This window comes from Arachis stenosperma, chromosome 6 (assembly GCF_014773155.1).
Source record: "Arachis stenosperma cultivar V10309 chromosome 6, arast.V10309.gnm1.PFL2, whole genome shotgun sequence".
Classification (NCBI taxonomy): Eukaryota; Viridiplantae; Streptophyta; class Magnoliopsida; order Fabales; family Fabaceae; genus Arachis; species Arachis stenosperma.
The window spans coordinates 121581494-121606565 of NC_080382.1; the positions used below are offsets into that span (position 1 = coordinate 121581494).

General features: G+C 35.0%; 1 protein-coding gene across 3 annotated transcripts; it reads right to left on the reverse strand.

The window, feature by feature from the left end:
• Positions 1–11851: 11851 nt before the first annotated feature.
• On the reverse strand, positions 11852–19945 carry LOC130935049 (acetyl-coenzyme A synthetase, chloroplastic/glyoxysomal). 3 transcript variants are annotated; one of them, XM_057864596.1, is made up of 19 exons: positions 19692–19945; positions 18465–18847; positions 18222–18365; positions 17955–18110; positions 17686–17808; positions 17383–17551; positions 16728–16810; positions 16387–16488; positions 16194–16282; positions 15999–16089; positions 15029–15142; positions 14357–14433; positions 14202–14280; positions 13926–13994; positions 13645–13820; positions 13390–13446; positions 13145–13235; positions 12915–13013; positions 11852–12291 (listed from the first exon to the last, which is right to left on the reverse strand). In XM_057864596.1, the coding sequence occupies exons 2-19, from the start codon at positions 18828–18830 to the stop codon at positions 12106–12108; spliced, it is 2271 nt and encodes a 756-aa protein (XP_057720579.1). In that variant the 5' UTR covers positions 18831–18847; positions 19692–19945; the 3' UTR covers positions 11852–12105. The 3 variants fall into 3 exon arrangements, with proteins under 3 accessions (XP_057720579.1, XP_057720580.1, XP_057720578.1); XM_057864597.1 differs by having other exon boundaries at positions 18465–18852; positions 19694–19697; XM_057864595.1 differs by lacking the exon at positions 19692–19945 and having other exon boundaries at positions 18465–19044.
• Between the last annotated feature and the right edge of the window lie 5127 nt (positions 19946–25072).

Consider the following 25072-nt stretch of genomic DNA (forward strand, 5'->3'; position numbering starts at 1 on the left):
TGGTTAGAGAAGCGAAATACAGCATGCAACAACTCAAGAAGGAGGCAGAAGCTCCGAAAGAAAAAGGTCAAGGTGCTACTGCAACACATTTTTCTGGGCCGAAGCCGCAAAACAAATATTGGGTCCAAAAGTTTTTTTTTTTGTTTTTCACGGTATCCCTCGATCTGACATGGTTAAGGATTAATCCGTCACGGTACTGAACTCTATTTAAGGGTTTTTCGCTGGCCAATGAGTTGCTGCATGCATAAGGTGGGATTCGAACCCCAACACTTATTTAAGCGGACTAATAAACTAACCACTAGACCAACCCAACTTGATTCGAATCCAAAAGTTTTAAACATGTTTATATTTTAATATTAGAAAAATGGTATGTTACCAGCAAATATTATTATTTTTTATTAATATTTAGTTAATAATTATTTATATTTATATTTATATTTATAAAAATTTTAAACATAAAAAATATATAATTTATATTTATTAAATTTGTATATATTTTTTTTATAACCTAAGTTTATACACATAAATCAATATTATATTTTTTAAAATTTACACAAATAAAATAATAAAATTTATTTATTAAAAATAATTTAATATTTATATTTTTGTAATTCTTCTCTTACGTTTTCTAAAAAGTACTTTTGTATAGAGCTTTTTCAAACAAGTACTAGATGTTTTTACAAGAGAGAGTGAGCGGGTGGAGAAACACACGACAGGATAGAATTAGGATACCATTTATTGAAAAAGATCCACGAATTTGGAACTGGAAAGCATATCATCCATAGTTATCAAACCCGACTCGACTCAGCCGGTTCGACCGAAAATTCGGTCACCCGATCACCTGGCCGGGCCGAACTACTCGTTGAACCAGTTGTGCAACAGACCCGATCGAATCCGGGTCGACCCGACGGGTTTTCGTAAAACCCGATGACCCGGCCAGTTAATTTAACCCAGTCCGGGTCTTTTTTTTCTTCCTAATACCTGAAACAGCGTCGTTTCATAACCCACCCCCCCTCCTCCCCTTTCCCTTTCGATGAAACCTTATGCCCAAATGCCAAATCTGAGACTCTTGACTCTGAGAGTCTGAGTAGAACCCTCCTAATCCAGCCAGTCTCTATGCTCTCTCCGTCTCTAGCTCGGCAGTCAGAACTCAGTACTTAGTAGTCCCTCTCTCGTCTCTTCCCTCACCTCGACAGTCGTCACTCTCAGTCTCTCACCGCCTTACCTCGTCGCTCTCTCAGTCTCTTACCTCATCCACTCACTTTGGTCGTCGTCGCGGTCCCGTTCCCCTGTGCTCGCTTCGCTGGCAGCAGAAGCAGACGGAACCACATCTGGTCCCTCGGGTGGTGGTGGTGGTCATCTTCTTGCTTCTCACGGTCTCTGTCTCGCACTTGGTCTCGATCTCTCCCTTCTTTGCGCTCTTCGTCGCCGGTAACAGAGGCAACAGATCTCGGTGGGCTAGTCTTCGTTGTTGTCTTCTTGCTTCGAACCTTGCCGTCAGCTTCTCCCTCACTATCAGCTTCTCCTTCACCGTCAGATTCCTTCGTGCAACCCGATTTGGTGAGTTTCCCCTGTTTTTTCTGTTTCAATTTTGTTGCTGTATCACTGCACTTTGATTTTGTTGCCAAAATAATTTGTTGTTGAAAGTTGAATGTGTTGCTGAAATTTGTTACTGATTATCATGAACCTTGAATTTGTTAGTGAGTTCCCCATGTTCTTTCTGTTTCAATTTTCTTGTTTTTTCTTGTTGCTGCCTGAAAGTTATCATAGTTATCATAGCTGAATTTGTTGCTAGAACTCTAGAAGTAGAATTTGTTGTGAGTTGTAAGTTGAATTTGATGCTGAACCTATTATAAATGTGGTTGTTGCTGGAAGTAGAATTTGTTACTGACTTGAGTTGAATTTGTTATTGAACTTTCTTGTTGTGTTGCTTAAAAAATGCTAAATCTTTTGTTGCTATATGTTAAGGGATAAGAGATAAGAGAGTTAGTCAATAACAAAATCAGTTTGGTACAGTTAGTTAGGGTTTGTTATTCTGATCTTTGATCTTTCTCTCTTTTCCAACTCTATTATAAATAAAGCTCTTGCTCCCTCTAAGAGGTGTGTAGAATTGATTCATTGATGGAAGGATTAAATGAAGTTAATTTAGTTCACTAGTTTCTTGTTCCTCTCTCTTCAAACTCTTCTTTCTCTGTTTCTGATGTTCTGCATAACATCATAATGCAGTGTTTTTTAAGGAAGATATAGATACAAATCAAAATGAGAAAAATGTTGATCAAACTTCAAATTTTTCCTATGAAGATATAGATTTTGATTTTAGGATCACTTGAAGATTATCGATTATGTTATCTTTTGTTTGCTCTTGTTTATTTAAATAGAGAAAGTATTTTATACTAGAGACTAGTTTATTATCTCTTTTTGCATCATTAGTTGTCTAAAAATTAACGTTTGATTATTATTATTCTATTTGTAAAGACTTGAATTTTAAGTTTTAATATGTAACTTTAATTTCATTTATATAATTTTATATTTTTTAAATTATGACCGGGTCAACCGGGTGAATCAGTTACCCACCAGTTGAACTAGTGACCCGGTAACCCAGTCATATGACCGGGTGGATTGCCGGTTCGGTTCTGATAACTATACTATCATCGACTAAAGAGTAAATCATTTCCAATTTTTGTGGATAATTTACCGGACAATGTTTTGAAGAATGAATTATTTCATATGTTCAAGTGGATAGGAAGGATAAATGACATCTATTTGTCATGTAAGAAGAAGTACGATCGAATCTATTTGCTTTCATCAGGTATACTAAAAAAGGAGGGGCATTAAAGGTCGTGAACGAGATGAGTGGAATGCATTTGAGGAGTAAAGAGATCTTTGTGGGTGAGGCTAAGTATAGGAGGAGAGCTGATGCAATGCATGATGTAGATAATAGAAAATATTCTGAGAAAAACAAGGAAAGAAGTAAAGAAAGGGACAATGAGGTAACAAGGAATGTAGACTTGTCTTTGAACACCATGGAAGCAAAAAAATAGAAGCTTGGAAGGAACTGATGGAGTTAGGATGGGATGCAGCGATGATAATGCCATAGGGGATATGAGAGGTAGATCATGACAGGGATAGAAAGGTAATTTCCGTTGAGGATTTAGATCAGTGGCATGAGGATTTTTTGAAATGGGAACGGCTAATCCTAGGATGAACCCGACAGTTATGGTGAGTGCGAAATATATGGCATTCAATCAATAACAAAGCAATCTCTGAAAAGACGGTATCTTAGAAAGACGGGGTAAAAGGAAAGAAGTGGTTGATTTAGTGGTGAATACAAGATCAGTTTGGGATGGTTTGAAGCATATGTGGCCCAATAGAGTAGTTCAGAATAATATGGGAAAGAGGTGTGAGTTAGGCCAAACAATAATAGGCCCATTTGGTAAAGAGAACCTTAGCTGTTGGGCGAAGCGAGTCAACCCACTCAAGAGGAGTGCAAGAACGCTGGGAACGGGTAGGGGAGTGCCACTGACTGTTGCAGGGGTTAGCGTTGCCCAAGCCAACGACGCTGCTGGTGTGGGGTGCGACAGTGATGCTGTTGTGTGCTGCGACGGCGAGTACATCGTTATACGGATTAAAAGGGCCACTTGGTGGCTTTTACAAGTGACGGTGAAGGGAGGGACGTGACTGGTCATGGAGATCAAGAAGGGGTTGCTGCCATGGTGGACGGTGATGGGGCGGCGGACTTGGGAGCAGTGCGGGAGACATCTGTTGGTGTCGGTTGTGATGATGTCTGCGTTGAGCTTGCTGTCGTGGAGGACAGGGAGGTGTGTAAAGTTCCTGATGTCCCAAAGAGCAAAAGCACGCCAGGAAGGAGACTGCCGAAGACGTGGGAAAACTTCCAAACAACACAGCGGAGGGAAACATCCACCACGTACAGTTAATGACTTCCACCCATGTTTGGACGGGAGTGGTAAGCAGCATGTGGGAATAAGTCTACTGAGGGGTGATGAAGCAGATGATTCAGATTTAGAGGATGGGAATACAGTGGTAAAGGAAACTTGGTTGGAGGAGGAAGGGGTTGTAAGAAACTTGGAAGATTCGGGGAACTCAGAGAAAGACGCGGACAGTGCAACTAATCAAGATAAGCAAAGAGGAAGTTGGGATGAAGATATAGTTGAAAACAGGACTATTTGGGACCTGGCGGTCGAATCAAGAGTTGTTTTATATGATGAGGATGAAGACATTATGGCTATTTTCCAAGTTCAGAATGAAGTAATTGCACAAAAAAAGACAAGCAAAACATAAAGAGAAAGCAAGAAAGAGCCACCCAAAAAACCGGAATAAGGTGTAATAAAATTTTTAAATGATTTATAGTTTGTAGAATTTGAGGGACTTAGGGGATGTTGAAAAGTGGGGAATGGTAAAAAATTTTAAGTGAAAAAAATACTGTGAATATGTTAGGATTGATAGAGATAAAGAAGGAAGTGATTACTAAGTTTGTAGTGTAAATTTAGGGTAATGATGCGGTGAGTTGGGAATTTGTGGGATTGGAAGGTGCTTCCAGAGGTTTATTGATAATGTGGGATGATATGATGTTTAGGTTGAGTAATTGTTACAAAATAGAGAGATGGTTGTGTATCGAAGGGGTATTGACAAACAATAATTTTTATTATGCGTTTTACTTGGTGTATGGTGCACATACAAGAGAAGAGAAGCTTGCTGTGTGGGAAGAGTTGAGTTTTTTATTGGTAGTGTGTCAAGTTCCTCTATGCTACCTGGGTAATTTCAATGAGATTGTGCAGTTGGAAGAAAGGAAAGGCATTAATGTATTAACAGCAATAGTGGAAGACTTTAGAACATAGATACAAGATACAGAACTGGTGGATTTAGAGCTGAATGATCATACGTTTATGTGGTTCAGGGGTCAATCGTGCAGTTGAATTGATAGAGTGTTGGTGAGCTTGGAATGGGTTGAAAAGTTTCTTGAGACGCGGCTTAAAGGTGGGTCAAGAGGATTATTTGATCATTGTCCTCTGTTAATGGAAGATAATAGAATGAAAGGGGGTCCGAGGCTGTTTCGAAGTCTAGACTCTTGGTTTATACATGAGAGCTTTCTCCGAATGGTGAACGAGGAATGGCGGGGTTTAAGGAAAATTCAATTTACTGAAAAGTTGAAGGATTTGACAGTATCTTTGAGTAGATGGGATAAGGAGAATTTTGGTTATATTGAGTTGAGGATACAGAAACTGGAGAATGAAATCAGGAAGATAGACGATTTGGTTAGTGATGGGACTTACGCGGGAACTTTAGAGGCAAGAAGAAGGGTCCTTGTTAGCTGCTGTAAGAAATGGTATGTTCGAAAGGAGCTACATTAAAAGCAGATATCAAGATCTCGGCATGTTAAGCACATGGATAAGAATACTAGATATTTTCGTAACTTAGCCTCAGTAAGAAGAAGGAGCAATATAATTGATGCTTTACTGATAAATGGAAGATTAGTGAAGAATCAAGCCAAGATCAAGATTGCTATTCGAGACTTTTACAAGAACTTGTAACATCAAGAAGTGTTGTCGTTGATAGGTTTTCGGGGTGGACTAGTTAATCAGATTTAGGATGAGGAGGATGCAGAATTGGAGAGGATGACATGGGTTGAAGAGATAAAGGATGAAGTATGGGATTGTGAGTTGTCTAAGGCTCCTTATAACCCACCTACCGAAATGTGAATGAATGACCTATACATGTTCCTAACTTGTATCATACCTGATCCAAGCAATCCAAATGCCAAAGTAGATGTCTTTTTGCAATCCTTGGTGGATGAGTTGATGGAGTTTAGGGTTTAGGGTTGTGTTGATGTGGACCATTAACGAATTTTCTGCGTATGAGATGTTATCAGGTTAGTCCACTCAAGGAAGAATGTCGTGTCCCATTTGTATGGAGGATAGAAAGGCATTTTGGTTAACGATTGGGGGTAAGAATTCGTAGTTTGATCGTCATCAAAGGTTACTCGATATTAATCTTCCTTTTCGGCGTAACAAAGACTCGTTTACGAAGAATAGAACTGAACAAAAAGAGGCACCCATGAGATTGAGTGGTTTGAAAGTTTAGTATTGTGTCAATAGAATTCCAAGGATAACGGGTACGTGTGAGACCTCTGGGATAGTAAGGAGTATAATTGTACCAAGCAGAGTATATTTTGGGAGTTGTCTTATTGAAAAGACAATTTGATTCGACATTGTCTTGACGTGATGCACATTGAAAAGAACGTGTTTGATAATATCATGCACACGTTAATGGACGATGAGAGAAAAAAGGTTAATGATAAGGCAATGTTAGACTTGATAGACATTTGTAGACAGCCAGATCTAAACTTAACGAGACTTGATAACGGCTGGTGGGATAAACTAAAGGCGGTGTTTTCTCTAAGGAAGGACCAGAGGTTTTTTTATGGTTATGCCTCTAACTTGAGGAGGTATGCAAATGTCTCACAAGGTAGGCTTCCCGGGTTGAAGAGTCATGATTTTCATATCTTTATGGAATCATTGCTTCTTGTTGTGTTCCGAAAATTTCTTATCAATATATTGAAACCACTTACAGGAATAAGTGAGTTTTTTAGGGATTTATGTTCTACAAAACTTAACGTAAATGATCTCCCAATAATAGAGAAGAACATTTCGATCATATTTTGTAAGTTAGAGAGGATATTTCCTTTCGAATTTTTTGACATCATGGAACATTTAGCAATCCACCTGTTGTACGAAGCAAGAGTATGTGGGGTAGTCTAATTTAGGTGGATGTACTCGTTTAAGAGAATGATTGGATAATTTAAGTACATCATGAAGAACAGAGCTCGAATCGAGGGTAGTATCTGTGAATCATTTCTAGCTAAAGAAACATCTACATTTTGCTCCTTCTATTTTGAGCCTCACGTTGAGTCACGTAGAACAAAAGTTGGAAGGAATGATAAGAGGAAAGAATCCTTGTCAGGAGGATCAACGTATCTAATATTTGTTCCGGAAGGAGTTGTAATGGGCGCGGGTAGTGAATATTGGGTAGAGAAAAAGAAAATCGATGCCACACATCTACATACGTTGCTTAACTATGATAAGGTTTTACCCTACTTGGTGTGAGTTTTTAAGCCTTCGTAACTATTGTATTTAGTAATATATTATCTTCATCATCTAATCAACGCTTTATTATATTGAAATTTTCTTATTTATCTAATTGTATCATAGGTTATTCCAAGAACAAATCCTGAGACATCACTGAACAATTTTTTCAATTTGTTCAGAGAATACGTCAGAGTGCATCAAGCTGACACAGCAGATTCAGAACTAGTTGCACTTAGTTGAGGTCCAATGAATATGGGCACAAGCTACCTGATATACAATGCTAGTTGGGTGGTTGTGGTTAAGACTAAGGCAAGTGGTCACATCGAGTCTGATGGGACAGAGGGTCAGGAACCTTTTTAAATTCATAACCTAGCTCCTTCAAAAAACGTGGTTAATACTGGTGTTCTGATCACTTTAGATCGGCTGTTATAGATGATGACATTATTGATCTTAGGGTAGATGACGACACACTACCACTAGACGATGACGATCTTCAAGAAGAAGATGGAGTTGATGGAGACGAAAAAGAAGAAAAAGACAAGTTCGATGATTAGAAAATTACCTCAAAAAAGGAGGATAATGAACCAGAGGAAGAAGATGATGAATCTGAATAAGATTAATGTCAATATAGTTCTATTTTATGTATTTCGTTATCAAAGTTTTGTTTCATGTTTATATTTTGTATATTTGATATTTTACATCATATATAAATTACTATTTTTAAATAAAATACTAATTTATTCTATATTAATTGACAGTTGACTATCAATTGTTAATTATCGGGGTATATCATAGATTGAAAAAAATAGAAAAATATTCATACTACTAGCAGATTTACTAACCGAAAATCCCAACAGTAGCGACCATTCATATTTTTTAAAAAAATAAAAACCTTTTCTGTCGGATTTACCGTCGAACAAAGTGGGTCGAAGGCTCATTTTATGGTGCCAACGTTATTGTCAAATTTTTTTCCGGTAATATTACTCAAAATTTTTGCCCTTGAACAATCATATTTCGATGCTAAATTCACTGCAAGTTACCGGTGGATCTGACGGTACACATTTACCGGTGAGATTTATACCGTCGGATTTAGTCAGATGAAAAATTCGCCCGTAAACATGGTGCCATCAGATTTTTTTGTTTTTCCACTAGTAAATTCGACGATAATCAGCATTTTTCTGTAGTAAAGTGTTTGTTACAAATGACTCACACACACAAACTCAAACTCTCACCCCCCTTTTTATAGCCATCCACCTTCGTAATGGATGGTTATGATTAAATATAATCAACGGTCCAGATTGATCATCTAGAACCTTTACTACAAATATTTATTCTACCACATTTCTCTAAATTCTTCTAGATTATTCCATACTACTCTTCATACTTCTATATACATTCACACTCTTCTATAATACTCTATGACCTTCTAAAGTCTTCTAGAACCTTCTAGCATATTACAGGACCTTTTAGACTATTCTAGAATGTTCCAAAACCATCTAAAGCATTCTCAAATACTCCAAAAATTTATACAAATGCCGTTAAATCTAACCTTCTAAAATTTACTGTGATAATAAGAATTAAAATACACGATTTATTTTTTTAGTTTTTTGCTTTATTTGGGGACTAAAAAATTTGGATATGGATTTTTTTTGTATTAGTCCAGAACATGAAAACATGTGGTGTTGTATTTTAGGATGGTAGGCTCAACTTTTTGGCAGCGGGCGAAATACGTTTTTTATTTATTTTTTTTTAATTGAATGAAAAAACTTTTCATCATGTGCGAGATGCATTGTTAAAAATTTTAAAAAAGAATTGAATCTTTTATCTCACAGCATGGGAGTTTTTTTTATTTTGAAATAACAAAACTATTTATGTATGTTGTATATTTTATTTAATAATATATTTAATATAAATACATTAAAAGAAGAATGGTAGACGGTCATCAGAATTTATTGTTTTGGTCATCAGTTAGTTATTAATATTTAGAAATAGGGTTAAGTACGATTTTGGTCCCTAACGTAGAGGTCGAAAATTTATTTCGTCCCTGGCCTTTTTTTCTCTACAAAATGGTTCCAAAGGCTTAACTTAGTTTTAAAATCATCCTTCAAATGAAAATACCCCTTCCCTCCCCTCTTCTTCCTTCCCCTCTTCTGCCTCAACATTAACCCGAAGCAGAAGCAGAAGCAGAAGCGCAAACGCAGAAACAGAAGCAGGCAAAAGCAGAAACCAGAAGCAAAATAACAACAATCAAACAACAACAATCAGCAAAACAACAACAAGAATAATAATGGAATTATTTAACATAAAAAACAGAACCAAAAGTAGAAGCAAAAATAAAAGCAGGCAGAAGCAGAAGCAGAAGCAACCAAAACATCAACAACAACAATTGAATAGAAAAGAATAAACAGAAGCACATCAACAACAACAACAACAACAATGGAATCCTTTAAATATGAAAAATTAAAAAAAAGAATAAAAAATTGAAACAGAGGGGAAGGGTTGCGACAGTGGTGGGGGAGGAGGGGCAGCGGCGGTGAACGGCAATACAGTGTTGGCGGACTATAAATCACCACGAGGAGGGCGCTGTGGTGGTCGGCGGCATTGTGGAGGGCTTCGTTCCTCTCTTCTCTTTCCCTCTCCCTCTGCTCTCTCCTTTCTTGCCGTTAGTGTATGTGCTGAGGAAAAAAGGAGCAGCGGCGGCGTGGAGCAGCGACTTTTCCCCTTCCTCCTCTTCCCCATTCCCCTTTCTCCCTCTTTCCTAGAAACAACACCCCCCTCGTCCCTTTCTTTCTTTTTTTTCTTTTTATTTTATTTTATTTTATAATTTTTTTAGTTAGGGGTAATTTAGTAATAAAAATAAAAAATTTGGTAAAAAGGACGATTTTAAAACAAAAATCTTCGGGACCATTTTGTAACGAAAAAAAGGTCGGAGGCAAAATCAATTTTCTACCTCTACGTTAGCGACCAAAATCGTACTTAACCCTTAAAAATATAAGATAAAGTATGTTATTAGATTATTAGAATAAACAAATTAAACTAAAAAAATTAAGTTGATGATTAGATTAGATAATGGCCAAAACAATAAATTATGATGCCCCTAACATTTTTCTTTATAAAATACTTTATTATTAATACATATAGCAACTTTTATATTCGATAATAATTTACTACAATTAAAAATATGAATATTAATATATAATTTCATATTATTAAACATAAAAATATCATACTTTTAAAGTTAATAATAATAATAATAATAATAATATATAATTTTAAGATTATTACACATGATATAGATAACAATTAACAATGAAAAAAATTAACAACGCTAGTTACATACTTAAAAAAAATTTGAATTATGTATTTTATCTTCTAATATTATTTTTCACGGTAACATAATTTTGCTTCATAATTACCATATTGTTAACATATATATAATCATATTTTACTTTATCCGAATATATAATAGGTTATCAAAAGATTCTTAAAAAATATTATCGATAAAATAATTTTTGAATAATTTAAAAATACAATAAAAAATTAATAAATATTATACTTTTTGTAAGTAACCAACAAGCTTTTATATTTAGCAAATCATTTAACCATTAGATCTAAATTTTTGTGGTAACATTTGAATAAATATTTAAAAAGTACACAAAAAAATCAGAACAAAATATATTCTCTAATTTTTTTTTTATTTTTCAAATAAATGTGGTCATTCACAATAAAAAAAATTTGATAGTTTACTCTATATAATATTACTATAATAATATTAACATAACAATAGGAAAATAACTCTATTAATATGCAAAACTAATAATAAAATATAAATTTATATAACATACAAATAAATATTAAAATTTGTATAGGCACTCTCATCAGGTCACAAGATGTACTCTCGTCAGTGTCATAGGACATAGATACCCTGACCTTTGAATACACCCTCTTGTATACTTTTGGCTGCTGTATTAAAATTTAAAAATAACAACCATGTTAAATGTACATTAAAATTAATTATTATAGTAAAATACATATTAAAATATAAAATATATATTAAAAAAATTTAAATTATAATATATTTATATATAAATATATATAAAATAATTAATAGAAAATAATAAAAAAATAAATTTTATTTTTTATAACATAAAAAAGAGTGTACAAAAGATATGTACAAAAAAAAAGGTGAAAAACATTATTTCGATAAGGTATGAGGATAATTTAATAAACTGAAAATAAGCTAAAAGAATTTATTCGTAATAGAATTAATAATACCCAGGTTGGGAAATAAAGCGTTTGTATGTTTGAGGCATATGCATGGTTTATTTATTTATTGAGCAAACTACTAAAATGATATTAAAAAATTTATATCACTAACAAAAATAACTCAAAAAATACTATCAAATAAATAAATCTCCAAAAAATTTAAAAACACGGCGAAAAGAATTAGATATTAAATATATATATTTTAAAAAAGATTTTAGAAATCAGATTTCGATGCAAAGATTTCAATTTTTGCAATTATTATTAAAACAATAAGACTTTTCATCTTTAAAATTTAATAATTTTATGTCAAATAAATTTTTTTTAAAAATTAAAAAAATATAGAGATTAAATTTTATTCCGATTTTTTTATACACTTTCTAAATATTTAAATATTAGCACAAAAATTTAAATCAAAGTCATTTACTAAATACAAAAATTTTTTTATCTTATAAAAAATATAATTATTTATTATTTTTGTAACATTTTCAAATCATTCAGAAATTATTTTATCATAACATCTTTCAAAGACTTTTTGTATGCGACTAAATCTTTTGGTGGTATCCATCACTCGAACAAGCATTCCGCAGTCCAAGAAGATGGGACTTGAGCCTTGAGTCTCGAGTCTACAGATCTAGACGGAAAAAATTGTGTTCTCACTAGTCACTACGACTATTAGCTTCAACAGATAAGCCTCTAATTGGTAATGTACCTTTAATATTACATAGTTTTGGGGACTTCAGGAATCAGAAAGTTCTATAAGTTGCTTGACCACATTTGGATCTGCAAGGGTGCTTGTATCCCCAAGTTCATCCAGTTGCCTGGAGGCGATTTTTCGAAGAATTCTTCTCATTATCTTTCCGCTCCTGGTCTTCGGGAGGCCAGGCGCCCAATGGATTTTGTCGGGTGCGGCGAACGCTCCTATCTGAAATGTTTGAACAAAAAGAGAATGAAAATTAAGTTTTAAATAAAGATTATATTCATAAATCTGTAATGCATCAACGCATGATGATCAATCAGGTCCTTCCATGTTATGTTTTCTGGGCTTTTTATTGCAGTGCAAATTGCAACACGGAAGTGTTCAATTCAGACACAGACCTAAAACATTCATTATACCCAATGTATCATTGCATCTAGATGTTGGAAATAACAAACAGCAATAACAGTTAAGATTTCAGCAGGCTTTTGGGTTATATTCTCTGATTAAACAATGAAATTCTGATGAATATTTTGAAGGAGTCCAGTGATGATGCAGATTAATGACCTCTTTTGTAGGAGAAGAAAGTGTAAAGGAAACAAAATATAGCTCAAAAAGTAGTTGTGTTAGAATTTAAGGCACAATAGCTCCAAAGAACAATTGCCATGAAGATACTTCATTTTCTTTTCTTTCATTACTGTGATTGTGTAATGAATCCAGACATAGATGATAAAGTTTACATAAAACACTGATCCATCCAGTGTATCATTACCTATTATGACAATTATACCATTTCTCAAATATGCTTTTAGAAAATGTGTTATTACATGAGAAAATAAAAAGGTACAGACCTGCTTTCGAACTGTGAGTATAAGGTCCTTTCGTAAGTCTTCACTGTAAGGAACACTGTCCACAAGCGTTACAAATGCATAGATACCCTGACCTTTGACCTGCAGTGGTAAGAGAGACCGCAATCCCTTGGTAATGCTACAACGAAACTATATGTATTTTGACATTTTCTTTCGTACAAACACATACTTGATAGCTGATAAGCCACACACTGAAGAAAATATTATAATACCTCATGCTCGACACCGACAACAGCAGCCTCTGCACATTGAGGATGTGACACTAAAGCTGATTCCACTTCAGCTGTGCCAATACGGTGTCCGCTGCATATTAACAATACTAAGTCAGACTTATAAACATCACGTACAGCTGCAGTGTTGCAACAACTCCACTCATCTGACAGGCTTGTATGTGAATCAAAATTGAAATTGGAACTCTCCAGAATCATCAGTAAAAGCTTTGGAATTCTAACAATACCTGACATTGATGACATCATCCACTCTTCCCGTGAGCCAATGGTATCCATCTTTATCCCTGAAAAGAAGTTAAAAAAGTATGTTGAACATAATTATCCAATGCAATTCTTCATGTTCTGTGTTTTCTGGAATTGGATTCAGAATTCAGAATCATAATTCAGACGGGATAGACTCAAATCGAAGAGAGTATGCCAGTACTGTGAAATCGGAAAATATTATGATTAACGAACAATCTACGTGTCAGTCAATCACTAACCTTCTGCAGCCATCACCACTGAAATAGTAACCAGCAAATGGCTTGAAATATGTTGTTTCATATCTTTCATGATCACCATATAGAGTTCTGAATGCCCCAGGCCAAGACTTCTTAATGCACAAGTAACCACTGCACTCACCATCTATTTCAACTCCTTTCTCATCCACTATCACAGGCTACAGTTATACATTATTTGTCAGTGGTGAAGGTCAAATACTATCTGGGAGATTACAACAAATTCATAAATTATAAAGTGAATATCTGAAGGTTGGGTAAAAGACCTGAATTCCAAAGAAAGGGAAAGTTGCAGAACCAGGCTTTTGGGCCCAAGCACCTGGTAGTGGAGTTATCTGGATGTAACAGTGAAAAATTAAGTCCCAAAAACTGAATGCACAAATATGATATGTTTATATATGCACAAATCTAGCCAGCCTGCATAGTGGAAAACGGCATGGTGGTGGTTTTTTCACAAGAGATTGAAACCTAGCTCTCTATATTCATGTTCAATGTCTACAATATCGACAAAATTAGAACCCAGTCATCGGAAGTTAAAATACCATGAAGCCACCAGTTTCTGTTTGCCACCAAGTATCCGAGATAGGGCACCTTGAATCTCCGACTACATTGTAAAACCACCTGAAAGAGTGGGATCAAGAATCCTTCAGAATGCCATTTGATATAGAAAATTAAGTTATTTGATATAGATAATAACCTCCATGCACTTGGATTTATGGGCTCGCCCACACTGCCCAAAACCCGTAAAGATTTCCTTGAGTATCGGGTAACGTACTGCAACAATTGCAATATTTCAAAATGAAAATAAATACATGAAAGAAATCAACATAACCTTATCCAACTCCTTCATCAAACTAGGGGTGCCCTTTAATCCATTGCACAGTTCACAGTCCGAAATTTTAGAGAAGGGAATACATATCTGATTTGTATAATGCATAGGAATGAATAGAAGATGATATTATTCTTAAAAAGATCATATTTATGGTGGAAGAGCCTCCCAATGCTAAACACAATTATATTGGTTTCTGTTTTCATTTTCTGTCTATATTTTGTGTTTATTAGTTTTAAAACTTTGTGAAGAATATAGTAGAAAATAGTGAAAAATATAATAAAATCCTATTCTATGTTTTTTTTCCCTATTTGTACAATACTGCTCAAAAAATTCAGAAAAAAAAAAAAAGAAATGGAGAAAGTAAACCAAACAAGTTCCTTGGTCTTCTTCAACCATCATAGGAAGGCCACAAGACACAAGATGTGTGATGGGAGTGTGCTGGTGTGTGCTCACACGTATCCAAAATCCAAAGGCATTTATTCGCAAATCAATTTCACACAGGTACACTGTAAACATGAGAGCATAGAGGTATCTTACTGCTTCACCATCACGCATGAGAGACCGCACCAATGTGGGGGCAGTGTAGAATATTGACACTTTATATTTGTCAACAATGTCCCAGCAGCGCCCAGCATCAGGATAATTAGGAGCCTGCATTCAGGTAATCTTTTAGATTTACGGTGAAGTATTTATTTGCAATTCCTTGATCCTCATAATTTACTGTCTATGGACGTACTATGACAATTTAACAGTTGAGTTTTCATGAAAATGTTAGAACTGGAATCAGCATGAATAGAATAGTAGAATAGGATATTGTATTGTAATAGCAATGTGCTGAGGAACCCTATAAATTGGGGAAGAACACTAAGACACACTGTTTGATACAGTGAGGAAGTGTTGGGGGTTCCGTACTCTCTTACAACCACGATTATCAACAACCCCCACTTATTTGCCTCTAACCGACTGACTTTCCCGCCTAAACTCACTAGTTAGTTACAATCCGCTGGGCCTAACTAGATCCCAAGTTTTCCCTTTATGTTTATGATGTCAGCACAGTTTTTTGAAATATACTAGAGCTCAGCATGGAAATCAAACCATAACCTTGATAACAGAAAGACCAGGCTAAAGCTTTTGCCTCCTGCTTATGATGGCTTTGAACTTCTCAGCATCAACTAAAGAGCCTATTGAAAGGGATATTAATTCAATTTCACTGGTAAGTAAGAAGCCATATAAAATCCATTTTTCCATGTTGTTTTAGAATGGACTCGATGTGTTCCTCTCAAAACATTAATGCCAATTTCGCACAGCCCTATATTAGTGGTAAAATACATACTTTTTCTCATAAAATTCTTAAACTGTAGAAATAAAAACTTATTGTTGAATTCCCCTTTTTTTTCTGTGTATATGTGTGTGTTTGAACTAATAACAAGTCTGTTGGATTCATTTTCTCAAGTTCCATCATGCATATAAATAAATTACAGTATATTTCAGTTTTAAAATATATTACCCCTTCATACACTAAAACGGTTGCACCATTTAGCAAGGGTCCATAAGTGACATAGCTGTGCCCAGTAATCCAACCACAATCAGCCGTACACCTTTAGCCAGGAAATAAAGGTGTTAAATAAGTGTACGGATCTGACATTCATGAAAAACATCTCAAAGATAAAAAATGATGTAGAGTATAAGCTTTCAATTGTACCAGTAGATGTCGGATGGTTTGTAGTCAAATGCATACTTGAATGTTGTGGCAGTGTATACCATGTAACCACCGGCGGTATGGAGGACACCCTTTATAATATAGATTAGAAATTAGAAAGCAGCAACTGTAAGTAAAGGAAAGAAGAAAAAGGCAACAAAACTAATGAAGTACAGCAGTAACAGCTCACAAATACCTTAGGTTTTCCAGTGCTTCCACTTGTATAGAGTAGAAAAAGTGGATCCTCAGCATCAACCCACTCCACCGGGCAAGTACTTGGATATTTAGGAATAACATCCTGCAACGCACATAAAGTATTAGCCGAAAATAAACATGTGAACCTCTATCATCAATATTCACATAAAACCTGATCATCAGAAACAAAAATTCTGATTAAAACATTTATATGACTCGGTAATTCCGAGGCATAGCATGTATTCCGCATTGATATGGTAAACTGAAATTGTGTTACCAACAGTTAGCACTTAGCAGGCCATATGAGAGTATATTATCACCAACCAAAAGTTTTATACTAACCTGCCACCATATATCCCGACCTTGCGTCCATTTTGTATCTTCTCTCTTCAGTGCCACTGGGTTATCATAAACTAAGCATACATCTGCTTAGACAAGAAGCAACATTGCAAAAATAAACAAGTTAAAGAAACTAACAAAAGTAACAAAATGTATCTGGGAGGTGATTGGTTATATGTAATATGTATGAATGTATGTATGTATGCATGCACAGACAAGTGAATGGCCGTTACATGATGAAAAAATAAATATTCAATATAGAATACAAATAACATCCCAGCCTGCATTTTATTTGTCAATATCAACTTAGTTGCACAAACTTTGGAAAGGTGAGTGTCACTTGCTACAATTTTTTTCTTTACCTTCTTCAAAGTGCTACTATCTAATCATCATATGGGGAATGGGATTCTATCAAGCTATCGTCGTACTAATAAGCTCACTCACTGTGAGCTACAAAGAGGTGCAAAATGTTGCTATACTGATATGATATCTCTATCTGTGCTTGTGTGCAGGGACACATGTTTAAATGGTAATATGCGGAAAAAGGAAAAAAAAAGGGGGGGGGGGGGGGGGGGGGGGGGAAGACGAGTATAACTACATTATATTTATTTAAAAGATTGTAGCACTGAAACTATAAACAGATATGATATTCCCCGACCTACGGAGACCCCATCCTTGGCTGAATCATTGATGGCAGCATCAACTATGTCTTTCAGAAGAATAGGTTTGGTGCCCCTTCTAACAGCATTGCAAGTAATTACAGCTTTCGGTTTACAGTCAGTGATTCTCTGTGCAAGAGATTCTGCAGAAAAACCGGCAAATACAACCTAAACAAATCAAAAAAACCTAAAATGTATTAAAAGGCAAGTGAAACATATCGAGGAATCTAATAATCATGAGAATATGAGTGAACAAATAAAGAAAAGCTGGACAGTTCTAAGAAAAAGCTTTTGTACAATACCGAATGAACAGCACCAATGCGAGCACAGGCAAGCATTGTGATGGGGAGCTCATTGATCATTGGCAAATAAACAATTACAGCATCGCCTTTCTTCACACCAATATCTTTCAGGTAGTTTGCAACCTGGAAAATGACGACAACAAAGAAGAAGGTCAATCTTTTTCCGCCAATCTTCAATAGTGTATTCCAACCTAACATCATTCTAGCACCTGAAATTGAGAAATTCCGTCCGATAGAGACTGAAGGGAAAGTCATAACTCATAACTAACCTGGCAAACTTGATTGAGAAGCTGAGAGTAAGTTAAACTGCCATCTAAACCGGGCTCATTGCCTTCCCAGTAAAGAGCAACTTTATCACCAAGTCCAGCTTCAATATTTCTATCCAGGCAATTATAACACACGTTGGTAATGCCACCCTTGAACCACTGAATTAGAACAACAGAGAAAAGGTCAAAACTACTCACCAGATCAATAGAAAGTAAAATAAAACAAAATCAATGCAACAAAGATCCAAATCAGAGTGAAAAGAATGGCACCTCAATCTTGATCTTGCCGTCCCTGACATCAAAATTTTCATCGCAGACTTTCTCACCCCATTTCTGTTTCCAGTAGAACTGTGATGCAATCTCAGACCAGAATCCATCAGGGTCCTCAATTGACCTCTTATACATCTCCATATACTAACAGAGCACAATTCAAAAAACAGTAAATTCATATTTATTTGAAACAAAATGAAAGAAACCCTAGAACACACGACGATAATTCATCTGAGATCTAACCTGTTCAGGTGAGTGAACATTTGCTTGATCAGAGAATTCCTTGCTGGGAAGAACAAGATCATCTTCTTCAGATGCAAGAGCTTCACCAAGAATCACAGCTTTCAAGTGTGGAATGTGGCCAGCGCCATTTGGCATTAACTTCCTTGAATCGACGTGGCGCAGGTAACTCTCTGTCCTCATATTATTATTTGAATCCATGAAATTATTATTATTATTCCTCCTATTATTAGTGTTGATTCTTCTTCTGTTACAATTGAACTGAAGAAGATACACAGAAGCAGAAGAAGAAGGGTTTCTGAAGAGAGGTTCACGTGCACCACCACCAGCAGCGGCACACACAATTGAATTATACGGCACAGGAATCATTCTGCCACATTTGTCAACTGCTCTATAAATATTATTATACGTTAATAAAATATGATTATTATATATCATATCATAATCATTTATTTAGTTTACTTGTTTCTTAGCTGAGAATTTAAGGCGAGCGTAATAATAAAATAATAATACTTAAAATTAAAATATTAATAACAAAATTTGGTTTCTGTTTCAAAACGTAATCAATTAAAAAAAATGAAGGTGAGATGATGAGGTCATGACTCATGAGGGAGAGTGGGAGCAAGATTATGGTGATCCAATTCTGAGTTTACTGATATTTTTAAAGATGATGATGATGTGTTCGATTTTCATAGACTATTGTGACTCAGTCAAAATTATTGAAATTTAAACTAACGAAAATTATGGGAATTATTAGGGACAGTGCCAATTTGTTTTGTGTGTCCTTAGAGTCAAGGGATGCTATTAGCTTGCGTAGATTATGAAATCATGAAACTGAAATGATTATGTGGACAAATAAATCGGAAAACATAGGTTGTTAGTTGTTACAACTGTAAATTGTTATATATATATGTTATGTTTATATTGGCACAAGCATGGTCTCACATCAAAATAGTTATCAAGAGATTGTGATGTTATGCAGACTATAGGATAAATAAAAAAAAGATAAATTAAAAAAGAAAACGCATTGGCGTAGTAGTGGCTGTGCTTACAAGGCTGACTTTAAATTTTTTTAAAGATAATTAAGAGAAAAAATAAAAAAAGGAAATTATAGACTAAGAAGATAATTCAATATTTTTTCCATGAGAATTATTATCAATTTATCATCCTCGTGTAAAGGTCTGAAACCTTTGCTTTTAACACTTGAAAGATATGAGAGTAGAGACTTACACGGAATTTGACTTTGATGATCAAGGACTCAATTCCCACAGAGAAATTGAAGAAGAGTTTCAATTTTCAAAGTGAGTGAGTTCTTTAGAACTTGGAAGAGTTTCTTTTTGGTTATGACACTCAAATTCTTGATAAGGGAACAAACAAAATCTTGCATATGCATAGCACGTGACATTACAGAACATTGACGGCTGGTTTTATTTGCCTGATTTTGCCGTCGGAAACTAAAATGCCGTTTCCAACAAAGGATAAGGGGGGCAACCATGGTTTCTTCCTTTGCTTGGATTATTTTGTTTGTTTATCTTTTGAGAAAATAATATAGTAGTAGTACAGTTTGTCTTTGCCTGAATAATGCATATTCTGAAGTTGCTTTTATTGGGTGCATCGGTAAAATTAACTAAATTGTTTGGAAAGTTATAATGCGGTTAAATAAGAGTTAATAGTTAAATTATTTTTTAAGATGGTTTATTTTTTAAATTTATTTTAAAAGATTTTATCAACTAAAGTAATATTTTAGATTGTATTTGATTCTAAAAACAATATAAGACAGTATATTAGGTTGTATTTGTTACACAGAGACATAAAATTGTGTTTAACAGAGGAGATATGAATAGAGATAATATGTTCATATACACTGAATTAGTGTATTTTATGTCTATCTTAATAGGAAGGATACTGAGACACTAACAAGAGACACAACTTATTTTTCATTTTTTCTTTTATTATTCTTTTTAATTTTTCATAATTATATTTTTTATTATTATATTTTTCATCTCAAATTTTTTGAATAAAAAAAATGAGAATAAATTGAATGTTCATAATTTGTTCTAGTTTATCACTAAACATAATACAAGAACACAAAATTTTGTGTTTCTATCCATCAGTGTCTTGTGCTATCCTGTTCTCAGTGTCTTGTCCTATCATATTCTCAATATATTGTCTTATCCTATTCTCATAAACAAACATATCCTTAAGAACAAAACATAAAAGATACAAACACAAAATTTAATGTTTTTGTATTTTATTTAATAATAAATTAGAACAAATTATAAAAATTTAATTTATTCTCAATTATTTTCTAATAAAAATTTAAAAAAAATATAATTATGAAATTTTGATAAAAATAATAAAAGAAAAAATAAAAAATAAGTTGTGTCTTTTTTAGTGTTTCTATGTGTGTTTTGTCATGAAAGACACAAAATATACTAATTCAGTATTTTTGGGCACATTGTCTTTGTCTATATCTTATTTGTCAAACATGATTTTTGATTTTTTTTTCTCTGTGTCTGTTTTAGTATCTTGTGTCTATAAACAAACGCAGTCTTAAATATTACAAATTAATCATTTTGGTCTTTTAGTCACTCACTTCACCATCTTCGTCAACGATTTATGATGTGAAACGTTAACTAATAGCATATACATGACACCTAGTATATTCAATTAGACGCAAAAGATTTTTTGAAATAAATTAAAAAATTATTTATTTCCCAAAACAAATAATTTTATCTTTATTTTTTGAAATACGTTTTTTTTACTTGAAGCAAATTCGCCCATTACAACGACGAATTTGTCTATTTTTATGAGGTTCGCCCATTGCATCAACGAGTGTAAGTGCGATGGATACTTTCAAGCCTTTCACCTTCCATCTCGCAATGTTCTGGCGGCATGCTCATATGCTAGACTTGACTGAGAGTTCACATGCATCCCATGTATCGGATAAAAACCGTATTTAAGGTGTACAGAATAGAATACAGACCAATTGATCACCACGATGACTGGCCATCATATGATGGTCTCCGTATTCGACCCAATCCCAGCCGATGAAGTTCGCCAATGTAGTGGGTGAACTTCATAAAATTAGGCAAGTTCGCCATTGCAACGAACGAACTTGCTTCAAGCTCCGAAAAAAATATATTTCAAAAAATAAAGATAAAATTATTTGTTTTTAGAAATAAATAATTTTTTAAATTTATTTCAAAATTTTTTCACTAGACGTTAAATAAATATATTTATGAAAATCTATCAAATTTAGTATCATTAGTTTATATTAGGAATAAGATTTATTTAATTGATAAAATTTACTAAATTGATAGATTTGCATAAAGATATTTATTCAGCATCCAAATAGATATACTAAGTATCATGTATGGTATCAGTTAACGTTTTATAGCATTAGTTGTTGATTAAAACTATTAATTGAGTGAGGGAAAGACAAAAAAAATAATTTATAATTTTGTAAGGGCTAATTTAATTGATAAAAATTTTTTGAAACGAATGTGAAGAATGACCCATCTTTTGGAAACTAATTGGACCATAAATCCGTCGAGTAAAGAGTACAATGATGTTATGTATATACAAAAAATTAGTCACTAAATTAATTAATTATGTGTATAGACTACATATTAAAATAAAAAATATATATTAAAAATTATGAATATTTATACATAAATACATGATATTTTTATTGTAAAATAAAAAATTTTATTTTCCAAAAAATATTATTCAAATTTTAATTCTCCAAATCTAATTTTTTTTTGTGGGGACAATAAAATTCATAAAGTTCACCATGTATCTGGCTAATTTCAAATTTTTATTTTTTTCAACCGCTTATGTGCTTCTAATTTAAAATATATATATATACTTTTTGATTCGTCTGAGTACTGAGGTGGTCGAGTTTGAGCACTTCCGAGCAAGCTGACAGCAGAGAGGAAGAGCTGTACGTTGGCCAAGACCAAACACCGCGGCGGGAATACCTGCAAAAGATACTCCGATGCTCAAGTTAGTGATAGTGAATGAGAGTAGTTAAATGAATATGAAAACTGAGAAATAGAACCCGATCCTTAGCCGAGAATATTAGTTCGGCTTTATAGGAGTTGTTTTACCCGTTTACTGTGGATAAGTCCTAGTTTGTAGGTCAGTTATCATATTCTGTTTTGGTGATTAAGTTTGTTGAGCGCGTTTTCTATTTTTCAAATGGCTTCAGCCGAGCTTATCTGCTCACGTGCCGAGCTTTTCGGGCGGCCGAGGATAAGGGTGACGTATCATAGCCCCCAAACTTGCCTTGGTTTGTACAGGACTAAGACGAGCTTTCGAATCGAGAATACCGCAATCCTCGGTCGCTAAGTTGTTATCATATATGCTCCTTACAGCCTCCAAGCTCGGTTTGGTTCTGTGCAGGATTCAAAACGTTTTTGTAGTAGAGGCTTCGTTCTGCACGCCATCATGACATGATTGATGTGAAACTGTCCCGCTTTTCTAGGCACCCCTGTCCGTTGGTTTTAGTATTGGTTTTAATACTTCCCTCTTTTTTAACAATCTGGAGTAAATGCAAAGGTTTGGTAACCGTTTGCTTTATAGGAGTTATATGTTGCTTAGACTTCTTTTTCTTTGAAAATGCTAAGTCTTGGGAAAAAAGGTTTATTTTCCCTTCCTGTCCGGAAATGAGTAAGCAAGGTCAGTTCTGATTCTTCCTGTTTTTCTTCTTTGTTTTCTTGCTTTTTCTTTCCTTGCTCTTGATGGAAAACTGTAATGTGGGTGACCCATATGATTGGATTGACGCTAGGGTAAGAGAGCGCGCGTCTCAGTTTGATGATGAGGAGTCGGTGAGGCTGTTGGGGTTGAATATTTGGGTCAAAAATGGTAGTGATGTTAGGATTGAGTTGTTAACTTGTGGGAGGGATGACCGGGTCTGTGACCGATTAGATGATTGGTCCTTCTTTTATATGTATAGCTGTCTGTTCACTGAACTGGGTGTGAGACTTCCTTTTACCGAGTTTGAGTGTGGGGATTTGTATTGGTTGAACTGCGCCCCAACTCAGCTTCATCCTAACTCCTGGAGTTTCGTTCGGAAGTTCGGGGTATTGATGGAGCTGTTAGACCATCCGCCGTCTCTTAGGTTATTTTTCTCATTATTTCAGGCGAAAGGGGTGAATAGGGGCTTGTGGATAAACCTTAACAGCTATCCCCGTCGGGCTATATTTGGTCTATATAAGTCTTTGTTTAAGGATTTCAAATCTATATTTGTAAAGGTAGGAGTGTACCCGAGAATTTTCCCTTCTATTTAAACGAGCACTTAGTGGAAAGGTTTCTTTTATTTTGGTGTGCCGAGCCGTATCAAGCACTGGATGTAGATGATAGGCTTCTTGATGATGATATTGTAATGAATTTTTTGTTTAAGTCTTTGGGTCCGAAAAGTTTGTTGTCAGTTGCTGAGATGTTGAAATGGGATACTGATAGGCAGGCTGTGTATGATCACATAGGTAATTTGTTTTACTATGTTTGTTTCCTTTTCTGTTTTGGTCTGTTGACGCTGATTTGGTTGTTTGTGACTTGTAACCGAGAAAGCGCCTGCCATCACCACTGCAGGTTTAAAATCTTTCTTCAGTTAACGCAAGAAAGGTGAGAAAGAGGTCTCTTCTAATGTTGGAAAAGGTCCTGTTGCCTTAGTTCAGTATGGTCCTGGGCTGAAGCATAAGAGAAAGAGAGGACAAGTTCAAGGTAACCTTGCCGAGGTCTTAGAAGGTAAAGGGAAGTCGTTCATGATACTGCAGATGGTTGAGTCTGCATATGAATCACAAAAAAGGCTACATGGGTATGATGAGAATGAACATGCTAGGTCTTTGTGGGCAAAGCTGTACCCTTTTGGTACCATGGCTGATGAACTTTGCTACTTCCTGAATGACATGAAGATGATTGACGAAGTTGGTCGTACTGGTGTTAGCCGATTTCTCCAGGTGTGTTTTTGCTGTATTGTTGTATATTTTCCTGTTAATGTTGCTTATTGATTTGTTTTTCTTTTGCAGGTGTTTGGTGCTCGTATTGTGGCCATTGGTAGGGCACATGAGCTTGCTTTGGGCCGGGAGGAGAATGAGGCTTCCCGTGTAGAGGAGCTGTCTGGCATCATCCAGGAGAACGACAAAAAGATTGCCGAGCTCTCGTCTTCCGTGGAGAAGAAAGAGCTAGAATTGGCTGATGAGAGGAAACTGCACAAGACATTTTCTGAAAAGCTGAAGAATATGGGGTCTGAGAATGATCGGCTCTCTGCTCGGATTAAAGAATTGGAAAACGGGATCTACGAAGCTTTTGCTCAAGGTTTTGAGCGTACCGTTTCTCAGGTCAAGGTGCTTTACCCGGAAGCTGATTCTTCGAGGCTTGATGTTATGAAGGTGGTTGTGAATGGTCAGCTCGTGGATGACGAACTTGCTGCTGGAAGCAATAGTGAGGAGTCCAGCATTGGCGATAAGGCAGATTAGGTCTTTATTTTGTAAGCTCTGTGTATGGCACTTAGGCCTTTAGAACTTTGTATTTAACTTGTTTGTTTTTGGATAATTCCGAGTATCATTCTCGGTTGTGATATTTTGGTTTCCGAGCATAGAGCTTGG